The 12,500-nt window shown below is 44.3% G+C and overlaps 1 protein-coding gene across 1 annotated transcript in view; it reads left to right on the forward strand.

The window, feature by feature from the left end:
- slc4a10b (solute carrier family 4 member 10b) overlaps window positions 1-12,500 on the forward strand; it is an 82,608-nt gene that overhangs the window by 25,989 nt on the left and 44,119 nt on the right. Inside the window, exons 3-5 of the mRNA XM_063214054.1 lie at window positions 3,498-3,641; window positions 4,517-4,655; window positions 8,624-8,784. Of these exons, the coding sequence (XP_063070124.1) occupies window positions 3,498-3,641; window positions 4,517-4,655; window positions 8,624-8,784 (444 nt within the window). The remainder of the gene's footprint in view (window positions 1-3,497; window positions 3,642-4,516; window positions 4,656-8,623; window positions 8,785-12,500) is intronic.

Consider the following 12,500-nt stretch of genomic DNA (forward strand, 5'->3'; position numbering starts at 1 on the left):
TGGCAGGGCATGGGAGGACACTGGCAGTGTTGCCAGATTGGGCGGGTGCCCGCCCAATTGGGCTACTTGGGATGAGCGTCGGCGGGCAAAAACGGGAAAAATTGGCCATTTGGCGGTTTTTTAAGCCGTTTTGGGCCCATAGAAGTCAATGTAATTTGTTGCATTTGGGCGGAATTTAGCGCATTTTGGCGGTTTTTGAGAACCTTTTGGGCGGGATTTGGTCAGACACATCTGGCAACACTGGGCACTGGGTTACTATGCCGGCGACCCGAGTTCGATTCTGGGCCGGGTCATTTGCAGATCCTTCCACGTCTGTCTCTCCCCACTCATTTCCTGTCTCTCCTCCACTATCCTGTCAAAATAAAGGTATGAAACCCCTAAAAAAAATCGTGATGTGAACCAAATCGTGAGCTGAGTGTATCGTTACAACCCTTCTGCCTAGCCTATGTGCTTCCTCTCTACAGTGGATGAGTAACTTGGAGAGGATGAAACTGCCCTTCAGTGTCCTTTTGAAGTGCTTGATAGCGCTGCCTAATGTCGTATTTAAGAAGCATAACAAATTTGAGTAGAGGTCAGTTGTGTGTGTGTGTGTGTGTGTGTGTATGTGTGTGCGCGCATGCGTGCGACTGCGTGCATGTGCGCGAGTGTGTGTGTGCGAGTGCGAGTGTGTGCGTGCATGTGTTGGTGTGTGTGTGTTTGTGCGTGCACGTGTCCATGCATGTGTTTGTGTGTGTGTGTTTGTGTGTATGAGTAAACAGTGTGGCGACAGATGTTAAATGTTGAATGCCCTCCTTTTAGCAAGGTCCTGAATAATAAAATAGTGCAGTAATTTATCAGCCTCCGTCACCAATGTCATTATAGTATCTCTGGGGAGGCGCTAGCCTGTCAGTATCCACTCCCATCAAAAGGTCGCTGAATCAACCCTTTAATCCAGATTACACTTAATTCTATTTATTTACCAGCCTTTTTGATGTACTAATAATATACTCTGGAATTGGCCTCTCTGATGATTGATGATTTCAAACTCTCCCGCAGGAAATGGAGGCAAAGAGAAAGCACCTGGTTTTTATTTTTTTTGGCAGATGGTGGAGGGTTGTAGTTAACCTACATTTTTAAACGAATGTAAAAAAAATATTTTTTTCTGTTCCGACGGCACACGGCACAATTTTCATAGGAAGACACACAAACCAGTGTGTGTGTGTGTGTGTGTGTGTGTGTGTGTGTGTGTGTGTGTGTGTGTGTGTGTGTGTGTGTGTGTGTGTGTGTGTGTGTGTGTGTGTGTGTGTGTGTTTGTAAACACTGCAGTGGCAGATGTTAAATGCTTAATGCACTCCTTTTAGCAAGGTCAAGCAAATAATAAAAGATACTTCAGAAATGTATCATCTGACTACATCAGTAATGTCGCCTGCATCTGACTGTGTAATAGGGGAAAGGATTTGGGCACTGGGGCCTGCTTTACTTTCTGATTCAGATTCTCTTTTCACTTTTTTTGCTTGAAGAAAATCTAAGTTCGAAACGTTGTTATCCTCATCAAATTAAGTGAAGTCACACTTGCAAGCAGTGCGCAAATCCTTCGCCCTTTTTCACACGCACCTTTTTGGATTTGGCACCTGCTGATGGTTTTCTTCTGGGTGTGCGTGCACTCCACTCAGTGATGGAGTATGATTCCATGGGCCCCTGGGCCAGACAACAAGAATGGGACCCCCTCCAATGGAATTGTGAGTTTAGAAAAGATTTGGGTGTTAACAAAAGATGTTAGTGTTGGAGCTTCAGGGGTTTCTCCTCCTCCGAGAAAACGTGAAAATGTAGTTACCAAAAGTGTAATTTGAACACAATATAAGAACATAAATATAGACCAATAATGAAGTGTGTCTTTTTATTATACAGCACTCTAGAATGCTGCAAGAGCTCCCATTCACTTTCAATGGGCGGACCCAACGTTCGGTGGTCACTACTTTTCTGTAATGCCCACCTAGTAATACCCGCTGCCAATGGCAACGAGTTTGGTCACTTCAGAGATCACTCCGCAAGTAGATCGGTCATATCTTCACTGATATGGCTTGCCTTCTGATTTTTAGCAGTATGGCAGCAGCGCGATTAACGCACGCTGCTGATGGCCCACTGATGCTCTGGTAACCAACCACTTCTCAAACGTCTCAAGACGAATTGCAACAACACTAGAAGTCTCATTCAGCGATTCATTTTAACAGTTATGTCATCCTGACGAAGTTAATACAAAAAAGGCCGAGTGGTAGCCCATCAGGATTCATCAGCAACATCTCATGTCCAAGTGTTGCCGTTCCAAGAAAGCAAACTGTCACTGTCCGCCGGCCGCTGTCGTGACATCTTTTATTAACACTAGTATTTTTCTTTTTTTTTACAAGTGAGGAGTTCGTTGACAGTTTCCTCAAGGGTGTAGCCTGTAGGGTAGAAGTTGCCTCCTTCAGCCAACCATCCGGCGCACAGTTCTTTGCCTGTAGCAGGATCGATAATGGTGGTCAGGGCGCACAGCAGTGCTTGGGTTGCTATGCTTTTTTCTGGAATACTGTCGCCGATTAGATGGAAATATTCCTGTTATGAAGATATCGCGCAGTGAACGAGGCAGCCTGTAAACAGTTTGAAGCGCAACGTGGCTGTAACAAGTTAGAAAGTAGCCAAACTCTGTTGCTTGGTAACCTTTTTAAATTATGAGCGTTCCACGAACTATCTTTCTTTGCGCACGCTATAAAATGGCAATAAACATGTTATTTTAAACTACTGGTTAACTATTTATGCTTTCTAATGTTGGTAAAAGCTGTATAATAAGCGGGATAATGTATTGTCCACACGTGACTATAGGAAAATATTTCCCTTCGAAGCGGAATAACACCCCTCCGCCTTCGGCGTCGGGGGGTGTTATTCTAGCCTGGTCCTGACCATCCCATAATACTACCATTTCATTTCGTATTCATGGTCTGGCATTTGTTTGCTCTGAAGCGATTGTAGGAAGCAGGAAGTTTGCACTCAGTTATGGTTTGAAATTATTGGACACCTCTCACCCAATCGCTGGCAGTTACTCAACAACAACATAGCGCAGACCAATGGCTCTGGCGCAGATGTGTACGTCATTGTCACGAGCGTCGTCCCCCTTTTGCCCCCACGTGGGGGGCGTAGTCGATTATTGGCTGTTTTCTGGAGGGGCGTTGCGATCAAAATTCTACTGCTCCAGGCACTTCACAGAGAAGCACGGCCAGACTACAGTAGTGGAGCCAATCCTTTGGCGGAAGTACGTAGGATGGCTCGCGAGGCTAGTGTTATTCGCCTCGTCGGGAAAATATTTTCCTATAGTCACGTGTGGACAATACATTATCCCTTACGTAGCACAGAGGCTTGGGCTTCAGGGCCCCCTTGGCTGTTGGGCCCCTGGACCTGGGCCCTGTAGGCCCGTGCAGTAATCCCTCCTTGCCTCCACCACACCCTACATCTGACTAACCTACTGCCTATTTTGTTCCTGTCAGGCCACCGTACTCTGTACATCGGTGTGCATGTGCCACTGGGCAGCAAGAGGCGACGGAGACACCGCCACCATGGCCACCGTCACCGCAAGAGGAGCCGCGAGAGGGACTCTGGGATGGACGACGGCCGCGACTCCCCCTCTTACAGTAAGACAGTGTCTGCTAGATGTCATGTAATGTAATGGTCCTGTTGAGTCACAGCGACTCTTCTTCAAGGGAGCCAAGAGGTAGCAAGTTAAAAAGCAATGCAATGTAATGTAAAGTAGTATAATGTCATGTAATGTAAAGACAGTCAAGGTCGTCATTCTACTTGTCAATCAAACAATTCACCCAATCCAAAAGATGCATTTGTTCCAAGTGACTGTTTTAGTAGGCTTAAATAGCTATGATTTGGGTTAGTTATACATTTTTTGGGAGCAGTCATTTCTGGCTACATTGGCTGCATCTATGACAGATTTCCCACAGTAGTGTAGGGGTTTGAACCAGAAGTGGTCCCCGTTTTTTCTTTGTCTGCCCTACCTGCCCCTCTTTTTTAATGAAAAGTGGCATTTGGTTATTTTTTCTGGGAGTGGTTGAATTGAATTCATTCAGTGTTGATGGTGCTAATAGGAGGCAATTATGCACAAAGTCAGAGTGTGTCACATTCACTCGTGCAGATCACCTCTACCAAATCAGTGCAAATCCCTCTCATCACTCTGCCACGTACCTCTTCATGCCCAGCCCTGCCCAGCCCTCCTCTGCTGCTACAGCTCAGCTTCATTATCATAAAGAGGAATATTCCTGCTAAACTCTGCTCTTTAAAATCATAACGTGATCTATTGTTTATGTACTGTTTCATTTTTAAGATCAAGAAAGGTAAAGATTATTATTATCAGCAGACTTAATTAACCTTACTAGTTCATAATGTGATCTGTTGCGAAAATATTCTTAAGTCCGAAAGGGGGTTCCCTCTGGAAAAGTTTGGGAAGCCCTGGTTTCATGACTAATGAGGATTCCCCACTCTTCTCTTCCCTGACTGCCAGACACGCCGTCCCAGAGAGTGCAGTTCCTGCTGGGCACAGAGGACGATGATGAGGAGCACATCCCCCACGACCTCTTCACCCAGCTGGACGAGATCTGCTGGAAGGAGGGCGAGGACACGGAGTGGAGGGAGACCGCCAGGTAATACCATGCACCACCAGGAAGAGGATTGTAGAAGGCCGCACACTGAAACTTCGTCTAACCCAGGGGTGGGGAACCTTTTCCATTTGAGGGGCCACTTCAAATTCCTCCAAGGGCCGTGAAAGTCCTCTGAGGGCCGTACTATGAACACAAACCAGGATTTCCCTCAGCATTTTAGGCCTATATTGAAGGCAGCCACCTTTAAAACAGACCCCACATTCTCTAGGTCCCCTGCATATAACTTAATTGTATTGTAAATGGAATTTCTAAGATTCCTTTACAAAATGTGTCATATTTCATGTGAATCTGTATGTCAGGGGCCGAATAAAACGGCTTCAAGGGCTTCAAATGGCCCTTGACATAGGTTCCCCACCCCTGGTCTAACCAAACAGTTTTTAAACACATGTTTCAACCAGGTAGAAATGTTATGTTTTAATAAAGTGGTTTAGTTTAAATACATTTAAAAAACTGTTTGTTAGAGGTGATCCACCAAGTCAAATGGTAAAATAGAGTTTAAATTTGTGGACTCCCACCACCCACCACTCAGGGTTTTGTAAGTGATGACACACGACCATTGGTAAATAAGGCACAAAAATCATTAGCCACACATTTAATCTGTTTTGTCATACTGTGACGTGCCTGCAAACGGAGGGTTTGGTGCTTAGTCCTAAATTATTCTATTTCGTGCCTACTGTACCATGACACTTTACGCTCAGATTTTTGGAAGCCTTATCCATTTCTCGTGTGTCTTTTGTGATGTGCGTGAAATGATGATGACACACCACTGTCACCATCACCACCCTTGTCATGGGCACCCACCCACCTACCCACAACCCCCCTCCAGATCAGCGCTGCTCTGCTTACCGGCACAGAGGGGGGTGTTCCATTAGTCCTCATTTGTGATGCGTGCACTCCACTCGCTGGCTGCACACAGAAGGATGCGCACCGTACAGTACACTACACTACACTACACTACACGCCACTGAAACCACTCACGTCATACAGTACCGCTGCTCTAAAGCTTTTGAAGAGACTGCTATGCTCATTTCCCCTGACGAAACCCTTTCAGGTGCTTGGGTGCACTTAGAGGAGTGCACCACTAACAGACGTATACGCTGCCCCAGGCCGTATCATGCTTAGCTGCTAGACGACTGCGTTTTTTTGCAACCCATGCTCTTTGCTATGATAGTACAGTATCACGGTCAGGGAGTTATCGTCCATCCTGTCCGCTGTTGTCCACTGTTGCCGGATTATTTAATTCATGAATTGCTAAACTCACTTAGAATGGCTGACAATGGCGAGAACAACTGTTGTGCTGCTAGCTTAATCTCATCCCCAAGGCTTGAGTGCTGAGCGGTATGCATTACCGTAAGTGTCGGTGTTGCTGCTGTTGCGTAACGTAACTCCCGTTGTGTGAGGCTACTAGAAGTGTCAGGAGGAGCCTGGCTGACTGACAAAGCAACAGTGGATGCTGTGGAGAGAGCAGTGTGGGTAGTCATGGCATGAGTCACCACAGGCACTGGGCACGCAGTCAATTCTGCAGTGTCAACTGTAGAGAATAGTATCAACACTCTTGGGTGTTAAATTAGTCTCTTTAAGGTGCTGGTTACACATGTGCGGATGTCTTAGAATGCAGATATTTTCCATGTAAACACAACGTGTGGACAAAAATAAAAAAAATCTTGCATTGTTATAGGTGCGTTTTAGCGCCAATGGGGTATTTTCACAACCGGAGTTTTGAAATGTGCACTCTAAAATGCTGAGTAAACGTGTAAACAAGAGGCCAAAACCAATGCGTTTTCAAAAATGAATACGGCAAAATGTTCTCATTGCACATCAGGCTCGGGTGGTTGAATCTTTCCCATTTTCTATTGTATTCAGTGTTCCGTGTCCAGCACAATACACTGTGTCCTTGACAATCCATTGTAAAACATATCCCATCTCAGATTTTGAGGTTTTACAGCAGGAGGTTACGTATTTGTGTCTTTCTGAACTGGTTTTAGTATTTTGAAAGGCTTATTTTTTCTGTGTTTGGCTCTTTTCAGGTACACCCATCCTTCAAAAAAATCTGGGATGATGTATACTTACGCTTAATATGTTACGGTATATGATGAGCATATAGCCTACATACAGTAATTACACAGTAAAGCATGCAGTCTTAATTCAACACTAACAGAGTTCTTTGGGACCAAATACAGTCTAGAAGAAGTTAAATCGACTCTCTAAGTGTTGAATTTAAACTGCACTTTTTCTGTGTATGTGCCAATAATGTACACACTTGGCTGAAAATGAAGGTATAGTTGCCTACAAATACTAATATAAAGTTGAGTCAGGTCCGTTCCATTCAGCTATTAGGTCAGCCATTTAAAAGCAATCCTTTGTCTTGAAATGTCACCAACGCAGGTCACTTCATCTGCAAACCCTCATTATTTTCAAATTAGTTGGCAAGTCCACTGCACTGTGATGTGACAATCATGTACACATCTTTTATAATAACAAAGGTAAAACACAGATGAAGTTGAGCCCGGTCTATATACGTATTTATTCAGCCTTACAGTATAAGTCAACCATTAATAAGCAACTCCTTGTCTTGAACTGTCACCAACACGGGTCACTTCATCGGCTAGCCTTTCATTATGATGAAATGAAACCTTGGGAAGTCCACTGTTTTCCACTGTGTAACCCTACTACAGCTATATATGTCAGCTATTAAAACATGATTTGGTAACCCTAAACTTGACGTTTCCCTTCATAACACATTCATAGCAGCTGTTATACACTTTGCATGAAGCATTCATGACTCTTTCATAAGACATTCATACCAAAACTTTCATGAACACGGAAGACGAAAGGACAACAACTAGTCAAAACAAAAGTAAAAAAATTGCACGATTGTTTGCAATCAGGTGAGGTTCTGGACAAAAATGGCAATGCTACTTTGCAATCGTTGAACTTTTATTATGACGACTGTCCTTTTGTCTTCCATATTTATGAATGTGTTATGCAGGGACACGTCAAGTTAAGTATAACCAGTAAGATAATTCCTTGTCTTGAACTGTCACCAACACGGGTCACGTCATCGGCTAACCCTCATTATGATCAAATTAAACCTTGGGAAGTCCACTGTGATGTGTCATGGAGTGTATAGTGTGCTTGTCAATGCGAACAGCTCACTGGCATGACTCTGCAGCAGCTGCTGATGTCACCGCTCTAATGAGCTGGGGCGATGTCTACAGTGTATATACTCTGCATGGGCATGGGCACATATGGCACAGCAGCTGGCAGCGGGGCAGTGGATATGGGCACGTCACCTTGCCAGGGCCACGTCCTTGTGCAGGCTAGGCAGCACCGTGAGAGATGAGCGGTGGGGAGGGGGGATGCAGAGGGCATTCTAGGAAGCTGACGTGTGTGTGTGTGTGTGTGTGTGTGTGTGTGTGTGTGTGTGTGTGTGTGTGTGTGTGTGTGTGTGTGTGTGTGTGTGTGTGTGTGTGTGTGTGTTTTTTGTGTGTGTGTGTATGTGTGTGTGTGTGTTTCGGTGCGTTTCTGTGCGTGTGTGTGTTTGTGTATGTCTATGTGTTGTGTGTGTGTGTGTGCATTTGTTTGAGTTTGTATGTGTGTCCGAGTGTCTGTACTGAATATCTGTATTGTGTTTGTGTGTGTTTATTTGTATGTCCCTCGATCCCACAGGTGGTTGAAGTTCCAATAGGACGTAGAGGACGGTGTTGAGAGATGGAGTAAGCCCTTTGTGGCCAAACTCTGAAGCTCATCTCTGTGTATGTCTAACACCGTTTCTCCCTATGTGTCCATTTTCTCTCTGTATGTGTCTGTATGTGTGTAGATCGCTGAAGTTCGAGGAGGATGTGAAGGATGGAGGAGGCAGGTGGAGCAAGCCCTACGTGGCCACACTCTAAATTCTCTTTCTTCTTTTCTTCCTTTGTGTCCTTTATCTCCCTATGTCTCCTATGAAGGTGGCTGAAGTTCGAGGAGGATGTGGAGGATGGAGGAGAGAGGTGGAGTAAACCCTACGTGGCTACCCTGTCGCTTCACAGCCTGTTTGAGCTGCGCTCCTGCATCCTCAACGGCACCGTTCTGCTGGACATGAGGGCTAACGGCCTGGAGGAGATCGCAGGTACAGTACAGTACACACACATCTCCATGTTGTGTCTTGCCTGGTTGACACCAGACGATCTCACAACTGAGAGTCTGGAGGCTACCCATGCAACTTCTGGTACCCTCGATGAAGGATAGAATCCACGCTGCCTTTCAGATCAGAATGATTATGCAAAGCAGCATGGAATTTCCCAGGCTATGTCATGTCCCGTTCAGGCCAGTTCAATTGCGATGAGAGCATTGTGTTAGGAAAACTCACCTGGGAACCTTGCATTGTCATTGTGACACAGCACTCCACAAAATTGCATTTATGCCTCACCCATGCAAAGGGGGAGCCCCAAACAGCACCCCTAAGGGGCATTGCAGCAGGACAGTGATCAAGGACATGATCAGGGTACCTCAGTCATGGAAGATGGGCAAGCGCACTGTTAATTTAATTACTCCACAAACCTGGCAGGTCAGGATTTGGACCGGCAACCTTTGGGCTACAAGTCTGATGCCTTTACCACTTACCCATGACTGCCCTGGTAGGGTGTGTTCTATTGTTTGGGTCTTGCCTGGGGCTCAAGTAAGTGAACACGATGAGTTAATTTCACCTGCTGTGTGTCAGTGTGCTTCATTCACAACACGTTTACAAACACAACACTCCTATCCCTTGCTCACCTGAAAATCTGATTGAAGTCTATGTCACCGTCATGGTCACAAAACAGTAATGGGAGCCTGTTGTCACAGACTTAGTTTGTGATTGTTTAGTCCAGTGGTTCTCAACCTTTAAAGCCCCTGTTGAGAAGCACTAACTTGGTTTATCTTCCTAAATGGTACTCTTTGTTTCCCTTCTATGGAAAATTCTTTGGAAAATACTGCAATAGTGCCTTTTTTAAAATAAATCCAACCACCATCCCCCTCATTCTATTTTCTCTTCTTGTTTGTTTTTTTGGCAATGCCAATATCTGTAATATCTTTTTGATGTTATCTTTTCCAAGATTAATATAATAACGCAGTTGATGTGACAGCGGGAGGACGTTTACTGTCATATCAGTGTGGGAGGGTAGCGAATCGGGGCAGTGAGCTGCGTAAAGCGTGAGTGAAGCGCCGCTCCCTGAGGGCTTTTATCGTCCCCAATAATGTGAAACGCAGCAGAAGTAATTTGGAAGTAAAATAGCACATCCAAGGTACAGTTTTTTATATTTCATGCTCAATATAGAATTTCACCTCTACCGTGGATGTAAACAGAAGATCAGACATACTCAGCTTTACAGACGTATGCCATAGATCCCGCTTTCAACAACTCCCTTTTTACATATAGTATTACAAGAAGCAGGTGGAAAGAGTAGCCAGCATACAGAAGGACAGCAGAATACAGACAATTAGGCAACTGCCACAGGAGTTAGTTTAGTCTAGCAGAAATCGGATTAAAATTCTAATTCTACTAAATAATTGCTATTTAATATTAAACAACAATTGTGTCTCTAACTGAAATAATAACGAAGATTGTTTTAGCTACTCTGCTCTGTGGGTGGCACAATTTAGTTCTAATTTAGTGCCTGTGTTTAATATTAGCATGAAAGCTATTTGCTCGTTCTCTGCTGCCTGAAATGGAGCTTCGAGGTGTTATATTTTTTCGTAATTGCTTCCAGAAATATTGCTCAGGTTGCTGCGTAGTGTTGGAGCAATTCCCCTGGTCCCGCCCTGCAGGCTGCTGCGTGTACAGTACAGTACGCCTGTGGGCTGCAGACGGGCCCTCTGCGCTATTTTAGCTGCGCTAATGTGAGGTCTCACCTCATCACTCATGCACGCCCAGGCTCCCAGCTTCCATCACGGCTCCTTAGGCATGTGAATTATACATCAGAGGAAACGGGGAACTAAATGACTCTTAATCTTTCTCTCTGCTGCCCCTCTCTCTCTCTCTCTCTCTCTCTCTCTCTCTCTCTCTCTTTAACTCCTGCATCATTTTTCTCCCATTTTCGTTATTCTTGCCTCTTGCTTCCTCTCTCTCTCTCTCTCTCTCTCTCTCTCTCTCTCTCTCTCTCTCTCTCTCTCTCTCTCTCTCTCTCGCTGCTCTCTCGCTCTCTCTCTCCCCTTTCTCTGTCAGTTGCTCTGTCTCTCCCCCTTCTCCCCCTCTCTCTCTCTGCAACTCAAATGGCCTGTCAGCCACCACAAATGGGATGTGAACCAAGACCATTTGCTGCCTTTTTACAGCGGCAGCTGACGACTGGCAGAGGGGAGCTGATTGATCAGTGTAATCGGGCCCTGTGACTGTGACGTTGTACAGCAAATGGGCCCTGTTGAAATATGTACCACACCGGCTCTCGGATCACCAGGGCCTATCAGGGCCCACCAGCACACACTGTTAAATCATATGGTTGATCATTACACACATCACAGATTGCTCACATCTGGGTCATTAATTATTGACGTATACATTTGGCAGCACAGGGAAAAAAGGGTGGTTTGAACACGGCTTTGCTAAATCAGCCATTATATATATCTCACCTGTTAGCTCATTTAATGCATTAGAACCTTCATTACATTACACATGGCTGATGCTTTTACACAAAGTGATTTACAGTTATTTAGATACAGGGTATTGGTTTACAGAAGGGGTGGGGACCCTTTTTCATTTGAGGGGCCAAATTGTATCCGCCACTTCCAATTTTAAGTCCTCCAAGGGCTGTACTATGAACACAAACCAGGATTTCCCCCTTTTTTTTCTTTAGGCCTATATTGAAGGTGGCCACCTTTACAATAGACCCCATCTTCACTAGGTCCCCTGAAAATAGAACTTACAGTATATCACGAAAGTGAATACACCCCTCACAGTTTTTGCAGATTTTTGAGTATATCTTTTCATAGGAAAGCATTACAGAAATTTCACTTTGACACAATGATTAGTGACCTTTTAACAACATATTTAACTGCTTAAATTTCTTGTTCACTCAGAAAAAAACAAAATACAGCCATTAATATTTGAACATGTACTCACAAAAGTGAGTACACCCCAGATTAAGATCCGGTAGAGAAGAGGCTGTGTGGGCTGGAATCATCTCGAAATGAAACGAAATGAAAAGGGATGAAAAGGGAGGTCATCAGTGTGCGTTTCAACCTTTCTTTGCATTGAACTTTTACATTTTGAGTCTGCATCTGGCTTAAATAGATTAGTGTGAGATTTGAATGCAATCCAATGGAGAATATCATGATCTGCTTCAGTAGTCACAGTGCATGTTGACATGCATGTTTCTTTTAGGTGTATTTCAGATTGCCAATGTTGACAGCATTCATGCATCCCCAAACCATGTCAGTACCACTACCATGCTTGGCAATTGAGAGGATACACCTTTTTTGTAAAACTCACTTGTTTACCACCACACATGCTTGACACCATCTAAAGCAAATTTGTTTATCTTGGTCTCAGGAGAGATGAACAGACCAAGGATATGGATCACTAGAACCATGTCGTGTCATCTGAAGAGACCAAGATAAACAAATATACTTTAGATGGTGTCAAGCATTTGTGGTGGTAAACAAGTGAGTTAAATATGTTGTTAAAAGGTCACTAATCATTGTGTCCAAGTGAAATTTCTGTAATGCTTTCCTATGAAAAGATATACTCAAAAATATGCAAAAACTGTGAGGGGTGTACTCACTTTTGTGATATACTTTAATTGTATTGTAAATGTTATTTCAAAGATTTCTTTACCAAAAAAAATCATATTTCATGTGAAACTGCATAACATT

Source organism: Engraulis encrasicolus, chromosome 13, assembly GCF_034702125.1.
Source record: "Engraulis encrasicolus isolate BLACKSEA-1 chromosome 13, IST_EnEncr_1.0, whole genome shotgun sequence".
Lineage (NCBI taxonomy): Eukaryota > Metazoa > Chordata > Actinopteri > Clupeiformes > Engraulidae > Engraulis > Engraulis encrasicolus.